The sequence below is a fragment of the Cyprinodon tularosa genome, unplaced genomic scaffold (assembly GCF_016077235.1).
Source record: "Cyprinodon tularosa strain WSP-4 unplaced genomic scaffold, ASM1607723v1 ctg355, whole genome shotgun sequence".
NCBI lineage: Eukaryota > Metazoa > Chordata > Actinopteri > Cyprinodontiformes > Cyprinodontidae > Cyprinodon > Cyprinodon tularosa.
Window position 1 is genome coordinate 1,440,297 of NW_024039069.1, and position 22,592 is coordinate 1,462,888.

A 22,592-nucleotide genomic window follows, 5' to 3' on the forward strand; every position below is an offset into this window, starting at 1 on the left:
CCACTTATTAAATTTCCACCTGAGTTTTTTTTTTTTTTTTTTGCCATGGCCTTCACTTATTTATGTATAAACACCAGAAAAAGGCAACACAACGTGTGTTACCATTACAGATTAGCCAGTCACAGATATAATGTCTTGCCCCTAGCAAAAAAAGCTAAACCAAAACAAGCTGAGTATTGGTAGAGAAAATGCTTGTTGTGCTGTTTCATTGCCACCATATTAATTTCTCCTTTCTATACTACTTAACAGAATTGATGTTTACTGGGTCACAGAGCCAAACATCTGCCAGGTGTCTGCCATTTGCATAATTACTTGGCCTAACAGATGCAACTGATGTCTGCTTTGCTTCTGCTGTAAACACATCTCACTGCAAAGCCATGTTCTATCTCTAAGAAAACATTAGTTTTCTGATTATTCCTCCCCCCTGTCAGAAAGACATTTAGTGCAGGTAAATGAAAGGAAAAGAGTTTCCAACTTTAGACATTTAACTCACATCAAGCGAACAAAGCAACAACAACACAAGTTGCTGTAATGTTTTTGGTCTTTATTTTTAACCTGATAAAACATTCTTCCTTCCATAAAAAAATTACTTTCCTGGTATATTTATAATTCTTTTCTTCACAAGGGTCTTGATAACCATTTTACAGCTAACACATTAGAAAGTGAATAAATGAAGTTTTGCAAAATATGAGGAATGTCTGGGGATTTGTTGATTTTCTGTCAAGCAGATATCAAAAATGAAGTATATAAAAATATCATGTTTTTTACTATAATTACAGTTGAAAGCAGCAAAAAGACCAGCTTTGGTTAATAGTTATACTATTAAAAACTGTTTTTTTCTTATTCGTTATTCCGCTGCCATTCTAAAAGGTTCCCGCCAACACTGCCCTTATTTTTTCCTAACAAACAAATGAACAAACAAAAAAAAATAATAGATATAGGCTGATTATAACGTAACGGGATCAAACTTATATAGTGCTTGTTTAGTTTTGACTAAGACCATTTTTCCATTCCATTGATCATTCTCAATGGTCACAGATTCATTAACAAAAGGCAAGAGACAACAACTACAAAATATCTTATTTGTATTTCTTTGGGTTTTTTTTTAGGATTATGTGGCACACAAGGCTCATTATTGGAAAACCATGTCAAGGACTAGGGCCTCTTTACATGGGTCCTGCGTGCTAACCACTGTGCTTCCGAAGAATGCCCACCTAATTTGCATTTTTACACGGTCTTTAAAGAGCATGCACTCTAATTTAAACACCTTAAATGTCTAGATAGCTGTGAAGGAAGAGAGGAATACCATTTCTATTCAACTGTTGACTTATTTTATTGCATTATTCACCAGTGGGGGTTCTATCTCCTTTCCTTGTGCTTTTCAACTTACTTAAGCATTTTTCATAATTGTGTTACACCTGACTGTATAAAAAGTGCTCTGTTAATAACTTTCATTGATCTGATTTTTTTTATGACTGGTCTAAAAGTGAAAAAAGTGAAAATGTTTTCCGTGTAACGGTGGTTAAGCAGTTTCCTGTGGTGTTATTACAGGTTTATAAGTGTTGGTCATTGATTTTTACTGCATAAACTTGAATGGCATCCAGAGACTGAAAATAAAGCTTCTGATATTCACCAACACTTGTTTCAGTCTTTTCAGCGGCTTATGTTAATAATCCTCCCCCTCAGCATCCTCTTCTTTGGGTTTCCAATGATCAAACTTTGGATTTGTTTTAATTATTTCAGATCAATGCTGGCAAAGGCAACTGCTGAGACCTGTGGCCAGTGCTGAGACAGCAGAGGAGTATGAAAAACAGCTGAGTCGTCTGGTGCCAGATTCTCCGAGTGCAAGAGCTACGGAAAGATGTGAGCAAATGCAACGCTTCAATTATTAGTCTTAAGTGTTTCTCATTATGTTCCTAAAGCCTCAGAAGACCTAAAATCCTAATTGATCTCATCCTGGCATTTTGTAACACATCCCTGGCTCTAACGGATGCTCCGCCTGCCTCTGACAAAACACTGGCTCATCACTTCAAACGCCAAAGGCCTTAAACTATGAAGGCTAAGCTGCATTACAATCTCTGCTGCCCTAGAAAAAAAGAGAAGTACACTTCCCTTGTTTGGGCTTTGAAAAGCATTTTCCCCAATTCATTGACCCTATAAGGTTTGCATAATAAGCTTAACCTTTTTACTTTGCCTTTATGCCTGCCAGATGTGTTTATTTAAGTCTGACTTTCCTGTTTCTTCTCAATGTGAGGAGTAAGCAATCCAACAAATGTTTAACTGAACAGTACTTTAAACTTCCACATATCACATGAAGATTAATTTACAATCGCTTAAATGAACAGAAATCTGCATTTTTAAATGTGATATACATGTTTCTATGGACACTGTTTACAATATCCAGACTTTAAGCCGATTGTCTATAAGCATTATAGACATGTATAAGCATTATATATAACAAAGCTACATTGTTTAAGCCAAACTCAGATGCCACGTCCTCCGTCAGCCCTGGCCACATACGTTTTGCGGACATTTGTGCACTCATTTTAATTAATGAGAGCTGTTTATTGATTAAAATCCTCCACACGACACCATTCACGTATGTCTTCTCCATAACTAAAAATTATAGCATTATTCTTATATATTCCTCAAAACGAAGACCGTTTAATTAAATTATTGGATGCCAATTATTAGTACTTCAACATACCAGGAAGCAGATTTCTCATCTCCATCAAAATATTTATTTAATACAGAGTGCCTTAAAAGCAGTGATGGAGGGTGTGGGATCTGGGGGTAAGTCAACTCACGTGGAGTAGTTTCTTGTAATTGACTAACACAATGGAGCTTTCTGATTGGTGGCAAACACTTCCCTATTTAAAAAATGCATTTGTGTTTCGAGGCATGTCAGGGTAGTCTCAAAAATCCACACACAAATGCAGTGAAGTTTGAAGACCACTGGAACTTTGTTATTTAATTTATAATTGTTTATGGAGCAGAAATACCTTGGTGAATCTTGTTCTGTGCATGTGTGGATCTTGTGTGCTTGTGTGAATTGTGCTGTGCGTGTGTGGATCTTTTCCTATGTGTGTGTGTGGATCTTGTCCTATGCATGGATGAATCATATATGTGTATTTGTGAAAACTTAGAGCGATCTCGTTCCATACTACTCTAACTGGACCATTTGAAACACAAAACATCAGTTAATGTTTTTGCTTATTTACACGATCAAATTTCAAATTTCATTTTATCTAATAGGTTAATCATTTTAATAGGTAAATTAGGCTTTTTTTGTCACTGAAGACAAGACAAATCATGCGTCACTGTTGCAATCGTATTCTAGGGTAAAATGGTTCCTTGGCCACAGTTTTATTACAGAAAAAGTTTAAGCTTATACAATTCTGCTGGCTGTAGGAAAGCTGAATAGTGATGAGGTAAGGAATCGAATTGTGGTGAAACACTGTCATATGATGCTGTTGAAATAAGACACGTCTAACTTATGGTTTTGTAGCATATTCCTGTCCCAGTTGATCCCCCCACCCTCCAAACCACACCTCACCACTAATCAATGATCATTATGATGATGAGTTTAGAGGCTTTAATCAGATGAATATAATGTTAAGTTTCATAACTTCACAGTTTACGTACGTATAGATCCCAGTAGGAAGGTGCTGCATTGCCTGAATAGAAACCTGCACAGTTTTGCATGAATATACAGTGAAAGCATTCTGCACATTTGCAGCTCCAGTATTTTGTGTGGCAGGTTTAAGGGTAAGTCGAAGTATAATCACAAAAGTTAGGAAAATATTTTATGAAGGTTGAAAAGTTAAAGTTGGTATAAGTTGAGTTTGGATCAATGAAAACCTTTGAACATGAGTTTTAGAGGAATTTTTCTCTTTACTTCCTTTACTTCTGTGTAGGCCATAGCTACTGTGGGGTAATTGATAATATACTTTGCTATTGAGGGTGCAAATGGGTTACCATTTTCTAATCGATGATGTTTCATCATATATCAGGTTTTTGGAAATTAACCTGCCCAGAAGTTAATTATTGTTGAGGTGCAGCGAACTTCTCAGAGAAGTCGATTGTTTTTCATTACAGAACTTGGAGAGTGGGGGGGATTGATCACAGCAAAAGAATGTATATACAGCGTATGTTATGATTTGTTATGATGGAGGATGCTGGTGATAAATGTTTGGCCCTGCTGCTGCCGAACAAATGAAACAGCCCGAGGGCAGATTCATAAATAACACGGTTGGTTTAATTTGACTGAATGCGGTATGGATGGGAACTGACACAGGAAGATTTCTAAGAAGGGCAGCCGGCCAGCCAGGCTCGTCCTTCAGTGGCACAATAAAACCCTGAACACGCTGCAGATGATTGTGTTCTGTGTTCCTGATAGGTGAACTGTGAATTCTGACGTTCAGAATTAAATCTATACCTACCCGGGGACTAAGAGAAAAATTATTGAATAATATAGTTTAAACTGTTAAACTGAAAGACACTTTGATATAGTCTATTATCAGTGCTCAATATCCAGTTTGTCTGGAAGTTTTTACAAAGTCATCAAACAATAATGTATAAATTATAAAATATTGTAAAATTTATTTTATCATGATTTTGCTCCTTCCTTGCATCATTCATTAAATCAAGGTCAAGGAATTTGAAAACTTAAAAAGATATATAACTAAGGGAAATGATTCAGCTTTTGCTATATTTTTTACCTTTAATTTCTCTCAACTTATCAGCCTTTAATTCATGTGAAGGAATTTATGTTTAATATTTTTTGACCACTTTGCTTCATTGCTTGAATGATACTTCTTTGTGACTTTAGAATACTTTGATACACTTTTATAAAAGCACATTATTAAAACAAAAATCTATTTATAACAAAATGATGAGCCTTCAAAACCCATGCTTGACTGTAGTTATAAGATGTTTGAGCAACTTCTCCTTTTTCCAAATTTTTTTTCTCATAGAAGTTTTGTTATTTTTTTCCATTTTTTTTCCTTTTTTTGGATAAGATGTTTTTTCTTCCTCAAAACATTTTTTCTCCTTTATTTGCCCTGGAATGATATCTACATTTATCGTGTGTGTAGTTGAACTTTTAGTAATTTCTATGATCATTAAACAGATGCTGGAGTAAACTTGTTAGGATGAAAATATTTCTCACTGTATTTGCTTCTCCCAATACCATAGACCAAGTTTCTTAGCCTGGACATTGTGTACACACTCCTGAGGTCACAATAATGTTTAACTATTTAATTACCTGGATGTTCCTTTTTAATCTTTAACCCTAAGAGATCAGCAAGAGAGTACTTAAAGTACTAAAAATAAAGACAAAGGAAAATCTTGCTTTAATGTATTTGTGCAATATGTTCAATCTAGAATATTGAGTGTACTTTCTTTTCACTGTTAATCTTTTTATTATTATTATTATTATTATTATTATTATTATTATTATTATTATTATTATATGGTTACATCCCATACATTTAATATTCCTCTTATTTTACTTAAAAGGAGATCATATTTTTTTCTTATGTAAGAATCACAGGCTGATTGCTTAACTCTTTAATCTTGCCAAAACACAAAGAACAAAAAGGAGGGGATTCCTGCTGTAAACAGTTATTTTAGTTTCTGGCAGACAATAATCAACATGGAACAGAAGCAATACCTTTTAAGTTGAATAAGAATGCTTGAAAGTTCAGGCTTTTTTCACATTCAAAGAGAATTTAAAAGTGCAAATCAGTACTTCTTCTGTGTCATCACAGTAGAATAAATCATCATAAAGAACTAACACCTGCCAGCTAAATATAGGATTTTGTTTGATTCAATTCTTGCAATGCAGTCTTACCCTGACTTTCCTTAAGGGTTTTAAAATCAGTCACAGAATTACCGTTAAAAAGATATTAAATAATGAATGATCTAAGGAAAATGTATACAATGATTCAGTATATTAGGATTTTCTTTCTTTATAACTTTGAAAAATATGTCTTCTCCACATATAAAAAAATATGTAAGTATACCTAAAGGCAATAGAATTTTTCTTTTTTCTCATTAGTACTACTGTGCCTTTAAAGAAACTTTAATTCTTCCTTCATATTCCTTCATATGCACTAGAAATGTTATGTTATGAAGTGGCGTCTTGGGCTCAACTAACAGAATATTCCCGGGAAATGTATTCAGGAACACCAATAGAATATTTAGGAGCATAGGGTCATTGTAAAACAAGTGCAACGCGGCCTTTTTTTCTGGCTAAACGTGAAACCTGCAGAATCATAGTATAGATTTCTTTTAAAGTAGTCAGGTGAGAAAGTTGTGTAGGACACCAAAGCTGACACCAATTTAAAGTAGGTGAACTTGCTGGCCAGAACGCACCAATAAGTATTGCTAATGACACCATAATTTCTTTGCTTCAAGTCACATTTATCTTCACAAGCAGTTATTTATCCCTGTTATGAAATAAAACACATCTGGGCTCAGCAAAAACACTTCCAAATCCCTATGCAGGGTGCTTGTCAGTTTGGTGGCCACATTAATCCACTCTAGAGACATTTCCATCCTACATTCCTTTTTCATCCATGGTTTCATGCATTAATGTCCACACTTTGCATTGCTAACGTAACTCAATTCCATTATAGAGAATTTCAGCTATGTTCTTTGCTGCCTGTTGCTTGCCTGCTTTTTAATGTGACTCCTTTACATATTTTTCAGTTTCAGACATGGAAACAGGGCATATTTTAAGGAGGAACACAACTTTAGGAAAACTGGAAAATCTAATGATATGCTCTTTATGATTTAGAACCAAAACAGACCCATTTCTCAGGGTGGGTTTTCTCAGCATCCACTTTATATATATCAACTAAAAACAGCCAATGACATCTTATCTTAAAAAAAATAAAGGCAGGTTTGCTTGTAAATGCAGATGACAACCAATGCCGAGTCATAACCCTCATCTAATGAATGCTACAACTAAAAGTAGCATATAACTCCAGGTAACATGACATTTCAGAAACCTTCTTTGTCAAAGCTACTCTTTTTACATCACTGTGAAATCTAACTTTTCCATTTTATGGACAAAAGAATCTGTTCAGGTTTTTAATATTCTCCAAGCATTCTCAGGATAAGAATTTTATTTAATATAAGCACCATACAATGTTAAACATCAATGAATTATCAAGGTAGACTACTAAAAATTTGCTTTAAGAGAACGATAACTTTGAAGTTTTGTGGAATTTAATTTTGTGTTTTAAGGTGATAGTAGCAAATATAAAGAACTGAGGAAATCTTTACATGCAGCTGCTTTGCAAGGCCAAACCGAGAAGTTTAAAGACCTTAAGCTTACATTATTATTTAGTGTGCTCCAAGAAATTTAAGAAATTCCCTATAAGACTATACATATATTATACAGTTCAGAAATTATTATTATAGTACTGAAAAAAAGGATTATTGAATGTAAAATGTATTAATATTTCACCAATGCAAGCTGGTAAATTTCCATGTATTTCTATATGACAGAGTAAAGATTATTATTGAATACAGATATCAATACAGGAAAAGGTCACTCTCTGCATATTTTGTTTAGCATTAAGATGAATAGTTTGCATACTAAGAGCTACTGTCTGCTTTGGAGTACAGTAACGATCTGTGCAACCTCCCAGAATGGAAAGAGGGGATCAATCTGCGTTATCACTGGGAGGAGGATGACGAATGAGAAATGATTCTGATCAAACAGAGAAATGTAGTTTCTGATCAAACAGAGAAATGTAGTTAGGATAGGTTGAGTTCTTGAAACCTGATGCTTTGGTCAATGCAACAAATTACAAATATACATATATTCTTTCATGAATTAAAAACTGTAATTATCCAAAATTATCTCTTCTTATCTCTTCTAAAATATGGTAGAGCTTAACCCTACAGTTTCTTTGCAGAAACTAAAACCCTTAACTCATGCACCAATTGTAGAACTCTCTTTTTTTAAAATACCCACACCTTGTATCAAGAGCTTGCGGCATTTTGGCAAACACAAGAAAATCTTCCCTCTTAATACGAGGACTGCTTTCCAATGAATTCAGCAATGCAGATATGCCATTAGCTGTTCAGAATTCTGACAATCATTTTGACTGTCTTATTGGCAGTCCAGCGTGGTCATGATTCATCATTAATGAGTAACCAGTCAATGAGAACAGACAATGATCCTAAGGGTTACTGGCTTGCTCACTTAAATTATAAACTTAAAGCTCTGTCACATATAAGGACTGGTAACTGGTGCAGTCAGTGACGGGAATAAAACAACAGCACTCTGAGCCAAACATACATATTAGCAAAAACTGGGGATCAAAGCAGCAAAAGATATCCGACAATTTTCCCATTTGGTAATCTCAAAAGATTCGCCTTTCAACCCATAATCCAATTAAAGCATTAGATAATCCAAGCAATATAAGTAATTTAAGGTGTTTAAATGTAGAGATATCCATAAAAACCCAAAGATTGTTATGGCCAGTGTCCTGCATGCTTCTTATATCAAAATTCCTGAGCCAATACACGGTATTGAGAATTGGGATATGAAAACTTTTGATCAAGATAATTTGGATGTTTTTTCCTTATGAGTCAAAAATAGAAAAGACGCAATTTTTATCAAATATCCTAAGTAATTTAAGTTGCTTAGATTTCCATAAAAAGCCAAACATTGTTGTAGCCAGTGTCCAGCATGCTCCAGCATTCCTAAATTCTGGTACTCAAGTATATATTTGTTTGTTGTTATCATGACTTAAAATGATAAAAGATGTGGGGTTTTTTAAATAAATGGTGCAATACAATAACCTTCACTTTGACTTTATTTCCTTAAAGGATTCAAGTGTTAAATGATGTTGCAATGCACATAAAATGCCTTCAGGTCCTTTATCAGCAGCTTGCCAATGGTGTCAAACAGCTATGTTGATACTTTGTTGGCAGCTCCTGGTGGGCCGTAAACAGTGATGATACACACCACAGTAAATTCCCATGCCAGATAGTATGGCCAACAATTGCTAGTTTTATGACTTCAGAGCAGTAGCTTTTAACCAGTCCATAGTTCATAAATCAACCTTAATTCACGTACTGTACATACGGAGTCCTCATCCTTGTGTTTTTCCCAACCAGTCATTTTGGTCTCTTCAGAACAACTAAAGACTACTTCTCTGGAAAGCTGTTTCCAGTATGCTACTGTTCTGTTAAACCAGGTTTCTGTGAGGCAAAGAACATCGTAGAAACACTCTAAAGTAATATATCACTTTGTTATCCAAAGACCATATATTGACTAGGATGAAAGTCAGAATCGATGGCTTCCTAGCCTTCGACTTGCTGCCAACACACTCACCCACTTTTCCCTCTTCTCTTTTTGGCACAAAAATTTCTTTTGACTGTTGCTCCCCGTGTTCTGCTGTGCCAGTCCATTAGAAGCCACTGTTTACCTAGTGATGAATTTGACCTCTGTGATGTATTAAAAAACTGAATGGTTTCTATAAGCCATCCGTTTGGTTGAGCTGTATTTCAGCTGTTAATTTAGCACTTACTGGTGCCTTACAGTCTCAAAGGAATTTAAATAAAGCTTAATGCTTGGACCTGGAGAAGCCACTGCACCTTTGTCCAACGCCATGGCCACCACCTTTGAATCCCACATGGGGTATATTACGAGGTATGTGGCAGGCTTTTGACAACATAATTAATAATAATAAGGCCAAATAAACAGAGTGCCATATAAGAGCAGCAGAGCCGAGTTCAATTTATAGCAGCAACATCTGGTAGTGGCACTTCCGGTGGCAGCTGTATCTAATAGTGGCACTTCCAGTTGAAGCTGGAGACTAGTGGCGTTTCTCGTGGCACTCCCACTGGCATTCGATTGCCAAAAAGGGCCACGGCTGTTTCCGCACCCCTGTTAGTCTGTAACTACTTCAGAATGATCATATTTTATTTATATTAAAGCTTGTAGACCTTGCTGATTTTTGGCAAATGGGATTTCAGGATAGTTATGAACGACTTACTGTTAGTAAATAAGTAATTTTAAATGGTGTCATTATTATTTTTTAATTAATAAAAAGTGTTAGACCCAAAATATAAAGGTAATGTATATACCTATATCAGATGTAAACTATATGTCCTAATTTCACAGTATGTATATGACACCCACTGCAATGGCTGCAATCACTTTGTTATTGACAAACCTGCCAATAGGAGTAATTATTATTCCTCAAATCTTGCAAAAACCTTGAGATTTTGTACATGAATAATGACAGCAGAACTTGTCTAAGTCATTTTTCTTTTCAAAAACATCGGATGGAGAGCTGGCGCCAATCTACAGCAGCATGGCTATCATTCAAAATAGCCAAAATACACAGTGGGGCTGTCTGGCACCCGCTCCGGTGCCATGCCAGGCGATGGAAATCAGTGGCAGGCTGTCTTGCACCCGTTTTGCAGCCATGTCATGTCAGGTAAATCAGTGGCACACTGTCTGGTACCTACTTCATGGTTGTGTCAGGTCAGGGAAATCAGTTGCATGCTGTCGGGCAACCTCTTTGCGGCCGTTTTAGGTCATGGAAATCAGTGGCAGGCTTCCTGAGTGCCACTGGCACAATTTGCTCCTGCTGTGTCTCGGCAAGAGTTAAGGTGTTGCCTGGTCAAACAAGGTCTGCAATGTGATGAAGACCTTGTTATTGGAACACATAGACAATGTACACAAGAAGATAATAAGGCACTCTTGGACTGCTACTTCTCCGATAACCCCTGTTATATAATGCATGTCAAAGATCTAAAGTAACAGCAAAAGAAGCTAGTACCTAAGTGTTCCATCATCCAAATACAACTACTGCTTCCATACCTAGAGTGACAAGAGATGTAACAAATGAATGCTATGGCAAGGGTGTGCCAAGGCAGAAGCCCAGATGAGGGTGCTAACATCAGCCCCACAGAGATTGGGTACCAAGCCACAATGATGCAAGAACAGCTGAACACAAGAATGACTGACCTGAGAAATAAGATAATGGTTAATACAAAAGCATGTCAACCCTAACACTGGTTATTAAAGTTAAGTGAATTTCTTCCTGAGGATCTTCTAGATAATGTGGATACAGCACTAAATACGATCCCTGCTGTGACAGTCACAGATTGAATAAACTGTGACAAGCTAAAGTATAGTCCTAGTGGAAGAGTAATAATAACACACAAGCCAACCTACGAAGCTGGCAACTGAACAATACTGGACAGGTTCTGAGATAGAATTATCATATGCCAGAGATGCACAGTGGATAATAGACCACACTAATCTCCCTTGAGAAAATCCAGTGAACATCATCATTGCAGACATCCATCACAAGCTCTAAGGTATGAAGAACTGGACTGGAATGGGAATGGCTGACAGAGGGCCGAACAGTCCTAATAATGAAAGAACTCTAACGAAAGGGGACAACACCAATAAAAGTGTCTCTATGATATGAAAGCTAAGTCAGCATCATAGTGCCTAAGATGAAAAGGACATGGATCAACATGGATCAACAGTGGCACAGAAAGGCATTGGTAAAAATACCAAAGGTGCCAAAAACCAACTGCTGGTTGACATAGCAATCACCTAAGAAGGCAAAGCTAGTGAAAAAATGTGTGCTCTACCTTGGTTGATTGCTAGGAAGCCTATGCTTCAATCTTGGATTGCTTGAAATTGTAAAAGTTGCAAAACACTATTTTTTCAAGCACTCTCTCAAATGTGGAATATACCAAGGAGATGCCCTTTCTCCTCTGCTGTTCTGCATAGAACTAAACCCCCTCTGTCGAACATAAAACAAGAATGGCTACTCAGAAAGCCACCTTTTGTACATGAATTACATCAAGCTGTATAATAAGATTGAGTGAGACATTAACTTTCTGATCGAGACCAACAGCATTTCCAACAGGGGCATCAGAATTTCATTTAAGCTGGATAAATGTGGCTGGACAGTGAAAAAGAAAGGGAAGGTAATCCAAACAGTGGCGTTTACACTCCGAGAAGGAAAATAGCAAATATTGAGGAGAGGTATAAGTTCCTTAGAAGACCACAAACAAATGGCAAACATAAAGAGCCCTCAAGGAGAGCAGCAAATACTTGCAACTGGTAAGGCAAGGTCAGGTGGATAGGTAGTGAAGGCATGGTGGAATTAACCCCAACTACATTATCCACAAACTATATACTAAGTACAAAAGAAACAGAGGCTCCTAGGCATTAGAGCCTCCACTTAAGATGAAGCATCCATTCATTTTCCATCACGCTTATCCCAAGCGGGGTCGCGAGGGCTGCTAGTGCCTATTTCCAGCTGTCTACGGGCGAGAGGCGGGGTGCATCCTGGACAGGTCGCCAGTCTATTGCAGGGCAACACAGAAACAAACAGGACAAACAACCATTTACCTACACACTCACACCAATCCAATTAACCTAACAGTAATGTTTTTTAGCTGTGGGAGGAAGCCGGAGTACCCGCACAGAACCCACACATGCTCAGGGAGACCATACAAACTCCATACAGAAATATCCCAGGCCAGGATACAAACCTGGAACCTTATTGCTGCAAGGCAGCAGTGCTGCCCACTGTGCCACTGAGCAGCCCATAAAGCATCCAAGCTCCAGAGTATTTTGGGAAGGTGGCCCTAAGGGTTAAAGCATTCAGTGAACAATTCAGACAATGGAAGGGAAAGAACTGGAGGAACCTTCATGGGAGGAAAAAACCCTGCATAGGATGTACCTCCGATGGACAGCTAAATTGTTTGATATAACCAAATCTTACTAATATATAAAGAGGGACAGGCTGAAGGAAAGCACATGAGGACAGGTCATTGAGGCACAGAAGCAGGCCAAGTTCAGGGACTAAAATAAGCTGTGTTTCATTTGTAGATTTTTTAATCAGCCTGAAGGCATACAAAGAGTCTTCTAAAAAAGTTTTTCACTGAACATAGAAAGAGGTTGAACCTAGAAACAATACAATGCAGTACAAAATATCTACTCTAAAGGTATTTAATCTAAGTCAGTCTTTCATCAAATCTTCTAATTTCTTTTTAAAACATAATTCCTAGATTAATTTGTTGTTAAATAACAGCATTTGCATCTACAAACTATCCTATTCTGCCATTCTAATGACCAAAAAAGCATAGAAATAGATGGGAAGGAAAAAGAGAGCGATGTTTAAGTATTTTATGTGTATTCATCAGGTCTGGCCTCAGTCATTGACGGGCTAATCGATGTTTAGTAATAAGGTAGAATAGGGAATGAGGTGTAAGGGTCCGGGTTGGGAGGGAGGGGAAAGACATATCAATTAGGCACAAAACTGCCGAGTCCAGAGCTCAGAAGCTGAGGCAGCAATATACCTGACGGTGCTTCATTACCAATCGGTGTGTATACTGAATGCAAAATCCTGCACACCACCGTTTAGGCTGTAAATGGCTGCCTAATTTCATGAAAATGAGGAAGTCTGCACCTTGTGGAAAAATACCTTTAATAGTTCTCATAATGAGATACCTCAGAGGCTGTGCAGAGAGAATAATATCCACATGTGATGCAATGAAGTGAAAAATGTGAGGTATACCCACAGGATAAATGGAAAGTAGCTCTAAATCCCCACTAAAAATATTATGAAGGTAAACAGGGTCATTTTCAGTGTTTAACTTCTAGAGATTAGTTTCATAAACTGTATGTTAATCTTATCTAATGAAAAAAATGTAGAGATGTTAAAAGTTAAATAACTTTAAACATTTAGGTACTGGACAACAGATTTTTGAAAAAAAAATGCTTTAATTTCTTTGGATCAGATACAGATCCTATCAAACTATTGTTAGCAAATCATATTAATCCTAGACTTCATTATTTTAAAAGTGTCAATGTCTAGAAATATGAGATTTTCAATTCATAATTTTCTGTTTTCTATGGTCTGTTCTTATAAACTGTACCATTCTGATTTATTGACATTTCGTTTTTAAACTTTCGACAACAACAACAAAATCATAGCAATCCATTTTTGTTGTTAGTTTTCCTCAACTTAAAATGAAACTTGATCTTGCCACTAAACTCAACCTTTCCAAATGTAGGCAAACATATTCCTTTCTGTTTAAATGCATAAGGGATAACACCTCTTTCGTAGTTTTACACTACAAAGCAAGGGTTTCATGTGCACAATGAAAACAAAAGTTTAAAATTTTAGCTTCAAATAAAGCATAATTTATAATATATCAAGAGTAACAGGATATAAACTGAAAATTTTTTTTTTTATCTCAGTCATCATGAAGACAAAGGTTAGAGTAATCAATGCTTAGAGGAAGGCAGACCTTTGGATCTTTCTGCTACACTCAGCTGAATGATTTGTCTCGCATCATGACATGAAACAGCCATTTCTCGGTTGGAAAGACATTGTTTTACTGAGTGGAGCATGAAGACTGATGATTTGCCAATCAGCAACTGTCGACAGGATTAAAGCCAATGTGGAGTCTTGTCAACCTCAGTGCTGAGATGTGACAGTTTTTAGGAAAAATTTAAATACTGTCCTAAAATTGGTTAATCTCGCTTAATAACAGCAATAAGGATTAATTATGTGCTAGACCCATATACTATTGTTCATTGTTGCATAAATTAAACATTTCAAAGCAAAAATATATAATAATTTAGTGAAGTTTGCCACAAACATGATAAGAGGAAATTCAAGATGGAACTTCCCCTACATACAAAAAAAAATAAATAATGTAAGACCACACAAAATGCGAACAAATTTAACTTAATATCCAGTTGGTTCCAGAAAGAAGTTTATATCCACACATGTTAATTGATGGTCTAATAAGTTTTTGTTTGTAAGGTTAACATCATAATTACATCCATCATGTATGCATAAAATTATCTGTGTTTTAAAAATGCTCAGCTGAAGGCCCTACAATGTTTTTTAACTCCTGCTTATTGCTCATATTTGGGTTCAGCTGATACATTTTAGCACCAACAAAACATCCGGACAAGGTGGAATTTAGTAGAAATCAGTGAAGCTCAAATAAAAGTCTAGATTAATGCAATTAAAAATCGTATTTTTCGAAAACTTATTCTTAGCAGATGGAGATTCCAAGAATGTCAATATGGAGATTGCTTGTAAACACAAGTTCATGTGTGTCACCACCAATTACCCCACTTAATAATTTAAAACTGGTATTAGTAGTTTAGAAACAACCAAGTAACCTCCAATGCTTGAGCCTACAATAAATTAGGAAGGGCTTGAACAATATTGTCACAACAGGAATAAAATCAGTTTTAAATATTTACAGTATGAACTTGGACACCATAAAAATAGACACCTTCAAGCCTGACTTGAATTCTCAGTATTCAAAACAGAGCAAGCCAAATTCCATCTGAAGAAAGATTTTTTTTATAAAATTAGATTTAGCTTCTTGGCACAAGGCCTCATGCAAGAAACTTTTTGTATTTTTATTGTAAATTTCTCTTACATTTTCTCCTATGATGGACTTTTATGAGAGCAACACGTCAGATTCAACAAACTTTCTTAACTTCATTAAATTATGGTAAATTATCGTCATCAATGTGATGCACTCAACATGTGTGTAAGTGGGCTTGTGTTCCAGAGAAATGTAAATCTGCATAATTATAACCCCGATTATTCCATATAGTGCTACAAATCCCCACGCCCCTGTAATTAACACACAGTTGTTCATTCATAAAAAATGACATTGAAGACAGAGAAGAAAAACTTAAAAGGTTTGCAGATTGATGTCTGACTGAGAGCGGAGCAGCAGAATTAAAGGACCAGTAAACAGCCAAGCAGTAGGGAATACATTACGAGAGCTGTAAAAGCTGTGGTTGAACTGGAAAAACAATCTAGAAATAAGTTAAAATTTCTTAAATTAAGAGTATTAACCTTAATTTGAATAGGTAAATGAGATGATTCGCCAATGGAATGAGTATTTTTACTCTTAAAATAATATGTTTAGATAAAATGCACTTGAAATAAGACAATGTAATTGTGTTATTTTAAATGTAAATTGTCTTGTTCCATTGGCAAAATGTCTCTTTTACCTCCTCAATCCAAGAACAAATGCACTTATTTTAAGAAAAAAATGACTGATCTAGATTTAGATTTTTTCCAGTGTGCACTGTTCGATAGTAAAAATAAAGTAAAAGAATAAAAATAATATACAAAGAAAACAATTTGACCCAAAAACAGTCAATGAAAACTGTTGATGGAGGTAAGCGGTGCAACATAAGCATCAACATAAATACTTGATATGAGTTCAACATCAACCAACACAACATTCTGCTAAATCTCATCTAATTACACAGATAGACCTGTGCTGTACATCGCGAAACCATGTCTGCCATCCCTTCATATACTCTCCATCTATCTAACAATGAATAAAAATGTATAAAATGTTGATAGCAAACCTCTGATTTAATGAAGTCAGACAGACCCAAACCCAAATATTTTGCATTTAGTGTAATAACAAAGCTGCCATGGAGGATAAAGCTCCGTTAGAGGAGCTTTGCTGCACTTTCAATCTATTTTCTGTTTCAGATGTTATTTCAATAGTAGAGTGATCTCTGACTGGTTTTTCTTCTGACGAAATGACAAAAAAAATCAAACCAGTGTCCTGGATATCAACATGCCAGCTCTAGTGACCGAAACTTATGTGATCAGCGAATAAAAATATAATTCATATCTGCAGAGTTGCATAATATATAACAATGTGGCCTAATTATTTACCACTGCTTCTAAGGAAAACAAGCGCAGTCATTTAGTGAAAACATTTTTGATAAGAATGACCTTATTGAAAATCTAGGTTTTTATAACAGCTTATTTATTCGAAAAGTTTACAAGTCTGGAGTACTGGTAAAATTTGTTAAAACCTGAGAGAAGATTAGAAATAAGAGAAGAATTTTACTCTTATGAAAGATTAAAAAATTAATTTGTGTGTACAAACGGGTCTTGCTTGTGGCTCATTGCTGGCAAATATGTTTTGAGGAGCCCATGTGAGGGTTGTAACCCCTAACCCCTATGTGGTACTGGGGGAGGGATTTTAGCTTTTCTTTTCTATGTTTTCTAAGTTCTACATTTTTTTTAATTAAACATAGACCTGGGGTATTCAAACGTATTTACTGAGTGTCTTTAACTTAAAGGTCCTATATAATGTAAAACCAACTGTTCTAAGCTTTTAATCATGATATGTGATTTCTTTCATCAAAACCATGCCCAAAGCAAACACAGACAGACAAATTGCAGCTCCACACATGGTCTTTACTGATGCATGGGAGGTTAGAGCTCTCTTTTAATGTTATACAGGAGCTTATATATGGCCAGAATGTAAAGAAATATTTTTGTCTCTCTGCTGCATCTAATGTGCCATGCACAGGAGACCTTGGCCGGCAGGAAAATTTGATTATTGATCTTCCTTTAATGGATTAACACTGCTAAACATTAATACTAATTTTGAGTCATTAATAGAACTTAGTAAATATTCCGTGCACACTTCTTAAAAAAGAAAGAACCAGGGGAATATTGATGAAAGAGAAAGAGTAGAAACGTAGTTTTATCACTACCCCTGCAGGATGCCTTAACCTTGACCGTGCCATACCTTCCCAGTAAAAAAAAAGTCTCCCTCTTTCTCCAATAAGTAAGCAGTGATGTGAGACAGAGCACAATCATTTCTGCTCAAAAGGGCTCCAAAATCTACATTTTATCATAAAGATGCCTATGTTTGACTTAAGTATAAATTTCAAGGGAAACCCATGGAGCTTAAGATGTCAAAGCCAAGAATATTGTACAAACAGCCAAGAATTGTGGGAGTGGCATCATGCTCTGGGGCTGTATCTCATCAGTGTTCAAGGCACGTTGATTGATGGAATAATGAGGATGGAAATCCAACTCTAAATTACTCACATTCCACAAATTCCACATTCCACACATGCCTCAAATATGTAGTTTTAGTGTTAACATTTTTTAAAAAATGGTTTTCCAACAGTATGCAAAACATTAAACTGATGTATTTGGGATACCGTTGGCTTTGCCCTGAGCTCAACTTTACTAACTAATTTTAATGAAACCAAAAAAACCAAGCATATCTTTCAATGTGGTCTTGATTATAACTAAAAGAGGATACTTAAGGCACTTGCTGCAGGCCAACAGTCTGACAGAACTCAGTGTTTGCTAAGTGAATGTAATAAATTAAAGTATTAGAGATGTATGGAAAGCCAGATATCATGATTTCAAGCAGTTGAATAGTGTAGATTAAAAACACATAATAGACTTGAGTTAAGCATGTCCTTTTGAGGTCAATCTGCAGCAGTGGTTCCTAAATTTGGGGTCAGGACCCTCCAGAGGGCTAATAGGATACCAAGTAGGCGTTTGGAAGATCAGCATCAATGTGGTGGTTCTTCAGGGCATGGGGAACCAAAAGGAACTAGATTAACAAGACATATCATGGTATAAATAAATGTTAACATCCAGCCAATTACTTAAAAGTACCTTGAAAAAAATTTCATATCTTCAAAGTCATATTAAATGATTTCTTGTACCATTTATGTACCCATACATTGTTAAATAATTAGGGATGCATGATATTGGGATTTTGGCCGATATCTGATATGCCGATATTTTTAAAACTCATGTAACCGATAACCGATATCGATACCAATGTTAAAGCTGGACAAAAATAAGTAGTCATTGAAAATAGCAGTTTTATTATCCATTTCTGACACTTTGAAAAATAATATACTCAAATATATTTTCATATGCTGATATCAAATACATTTTTTAAAACGCGGTATCGATCTATTTTACGTGAAATAGATCGTGAAATTTCATTGTTCTGTTACAAACTCTCGTGATATTTGGCAAATTCTTGTGAGATTTTGTTTGTAAAATAGATCGATACCGCGTCAATATATCAACATATAAAAATATGGCAAAATTTCGGGAATTTTCGGGGGATTTCGTAGCATAACGATGACATATAGCAATATTTCATTAGTAAAAGAGGTGATATGGTGTTTTTAAATGGCAATATATCAGCATATGAAGATATTGGGATATTTTAATGTATCAATATTTTTTCCCTCGTCTTTAGAAGTTTTTAAGTCTGTAAAAAAGAAGTTTTTGAGGAAGACTTTAGAAACTCAGAAGCTGATCAAATATCGGGTTAAATATCGGTGGGGTGGCCGATGTCCGATATTCAGTTTTAAGGCCGATACAGGCCGATACGGATAGGGGGCCGATTATATCGTGCATCCCTATAAATAATAAATATGCTATTAATTTCTGAAAGCATTTTTTTTCAGATTTAAAAAAATATATAGATTTTTTACAAATAATTTGCTGGGTTGCTAGTTAGCGGTTGCCAGTTTCTGGTATTATTGTGGATTTTACAGCCTGAAATGTTCAATTATGGATGATCAATTATGATTATGGATGATTTTTCTGTGAATAGATCAATTAAACAAAGACCAAAGGTTAGGTTTCTTCAACTTAGCAAAACTGAACGTATTCAAATAGGAAACTTCAAGTACATATTCAGCACAAAATAACCAGAATATAGCATGAAATCATCAAAATCACAAGACTGTGCTCACCAAGATAAAGGTTATGCTCTGTAAGACTTAAGTTGCACTTCGAGTTTGTATGGTTTTTTTGTTTTTCTTTTCTTTGTTTTGCTGTAAATTGCCATGCAGCATTAATGTCCCGGCTTTGATTCCCAGCCTAGGGTATTTCTCCATGGAGTTTGCATTTTTTCCCTGTGCATGTGTGGGTTCTCTCATGGCACTTCGGCTTCCTCAAACTGTTTATTGCTGTTTCTAAATTGCCCTTAGGTGTGACTGTGATCATGGCCATAGGTGTCCACCCTGTGTTAGACTGGTGACCTGCCCAGGCAGGATACAGACTTTTGCCCAAAGACTGTTGGATATAGGCACCAGACCCACATTTAGCCTGACAAATAAGAGGAACAGTCAAATTTGGATAATTTATTATTTGAAGAAGTGTAATGATGTAAGTATGGATGTTATGTGATTTAAGAATAGCAAGTACCTATCTAAGACAAAGTTTCTGTGGACAATAAACACTGAATCTACTCAAATCTAGTTTAATCTTTTGTGAGTACATTTTTGAAAAGTAATGTGATAAACCTTCAACATTACATTTGTGAAATGAGTGTTCACTAATAATAGTTTAGGTACTGTGAGGCACTGATAGAAAAGAAAGAAATTGGACTAAATAGTGTCACCAAACAATGCAAATGTGGGGTTGTTACATGGTCTGGTATAGGCTTGGTGGGAAGGGAATGGTTGTGTATGGAGAAATTACATGAGGAGCAGATGATTGAATTATAAACTTAACTATTTTTTATTTATTTATTTATTTATTTTGCCTTTAAAGTGCCTGTTTTGGAGCATTTTTTTCCTGCATAATTAAAAAAACCTATAAGGAACTAATGATTCACAGGATATCCAGCCACTAGTGGACGCAATTTTCTCCAAATAAAAGGGAAAGAAAAAAAAAACCCTGTCTGATCTTAGTCCAACTTCATTACAAGTCCTTCCCATGTCCAGAATGCTTATCAGTCATAACTCAACTCAGAGGAAACTTTGACAACTCAGAGGCAACTTTGACAACTTCTAACCGTAATTCCCCTTTATGCTGTTAAGATCTCTGAACGCTGTTTTAATTTCCATACGTGTCCCAAACGGCATCAAGGCAATAAAAATGCTAATTTCATTTGTTTTTATCAAATCCCCGAGCAAATTAAACATATTTCGTTATGTATTTCCCTTTCCCCACCAGTCATGTCGGCTTCATGGATGTGCTTACCTGATAAATAAAACCGTTTCCCACAAATAGATCCCCAGCGGGTTCAGTCGGCACATTTTTGCGAGTCTCATTTTTTGAAGGGGGGTTGTGAAGGTGATGGACACTCTTTAGAAAATGTTGAAAAGAAGGTCTGGTGTCAGGGACTGGGGAGGGCGGGGATGATGTTTTATGACCTCCAAGGTGAGCCCGGAATGTCCTGCTTTTCTATGGGTGAGGGTCCGTGTCAGATCCTGTACTCTCCAATGCCGAGCCGTGGGATGGCCATCACTTCACCCTCCATAAAAGCATGCCTGTCCGCTTACTTCTCAAGAGCCGACGTAAGAGAAAATCCACTGAATCCAGGCCGAAAATGTTTTCAGCACCTCGGACAGAGGCAGAGGGAGGAAGGGACCGTGAGGGGGGAGCTCTTCTAGGTCTTGGTTCGAGGGGGGACACCCGGGAACAAACAATGGAGGGGATGGGGCAGGGGCGGAGGGGGTCTTTGGTCTCAGAGGCCAGCAGCCGCTTAAAGGCTGCTAATGCTTGACACGACTAGAGGCGATGACTCTGAGGTCCGGTCTGTGCGCTCCGCCGCAGTTCACAGAGAAATTACACATATTCCTTCATTGGCTGGTTGACTGCAAAAACCTGCGTCCTCTTGCCCCTGGAGCGCCGAAACAAATACGGATGTGTTATATTCCTAAAATCCGCACACAGAGGAGAGCTTTCTCTCACATCTGCAGGTTCTGTCTCACATGGATCCCTGGGGCAACCGGAGCGTCGTTCTGGATCTGTGCGTATCGGCTGCTGAGGGAGTCCCGGGGCTGCTGCTGCTGCAGGTACAACACGTCTGTCTCCTCTTCTCCCTCTCCTTCTTTACCCCCTCCTCTCGTTTCTGGTTCTCCTTCTTCTTCTCGTACTTATCTCCCAGGGGCAAGCAGTTGTAGTAGTACTTGGCGCTGCAGCAGCTCGGCTCAGCTGCTCCCATTGTCTGGTAGTGGTCAAGTTGGAGACGCGTCGGCAACCGCTGCTGCTCTCCGCATCCGCTCCCACCGGCGCACCGGGCGCGTTAAATCCCAACAATAGCAATAACTCAGTCCCGCTGTCGATCAGAGTTTCATAATAACATGCAGCCCCGTGTGTCAGACTGATATGGACCCTCTTCCATGGCAGAAGAGGACATCACTGCCTGGCGCGTATAGACACGCACTCTCTCTCTCATATAACAGTGCCAGCTCTTTGCGCTTCGACACTATATTTTCCTGCTGCAGTCATTTACCAAACTCCAAAATACGCACCTCAGCGTGGCCAGAGACGCCCATAGAATGCTGCCATTGGTCTGCATCCTGCTGAAGCCTACAAATGATTGGTCCACCAAGGTGTCGAAATTCAAGCTGAAAACCTATTCTGCCTCCAACATTGATCCCCTGGGGGGATGAAGACTGGGAAAGTAAAATCAATTAAATAACAGTGCAGGTTTACCTGAAAGCACTGTGCAAAGCCTTCTATTGTCGCAGAAGTTTTATTGGTCCTTAATTAAACAATAATTATATGGAGATTGTTTAACAGTGAAAACATTACAAAGTTATTATTTAGAAACTTAAAATGACAAGAATAAAAATATGGGCGACAGCGTGTAAAATACATAAAGTGTTATCAAGGTAGAATATTACATAAAAGTATACTTTTTATACAGTTTTTGTTTTTAATGAAAATAGAATGGATTCATAACAGAGTGATACTTTTTAAGGTGGTTTCTAATTTTTTTTAAAAACC

At 36.8% G+C, this 22,592-nt stretch overlaps 1 protein-coding gene across 2 annotated transcripts in view; it reads right to left on the minus strand.

The window, feature by feature from the left end:
* The window catches only part of glra1 (glycine receptor, alpha 1), a 167,665-nt gene extending 145,556 nt beyond the window's left edge, over window positions 1–22,109 (minus strand). Inside the window, exon 1 of one of the 2 annotated variants that reach the window (XM_038295419.1) lies at window positions 20,838–22,109. In XM_038295419.1, coding sequence (XP_038151347.1) covers window positions 20,838–20,908 — 71 coding nt within the window. In that variant the 5' untranslated portion in view covers window positions 20,909–22,109. The remainder of the gene's footprint in view (window positions 1–20,837) is intronic. The other variant, XM_038295420.1, reaches the window with a different exon arrangement.
* Window positions 22,110–22,592: the final 483 nt, after the last annotated feature.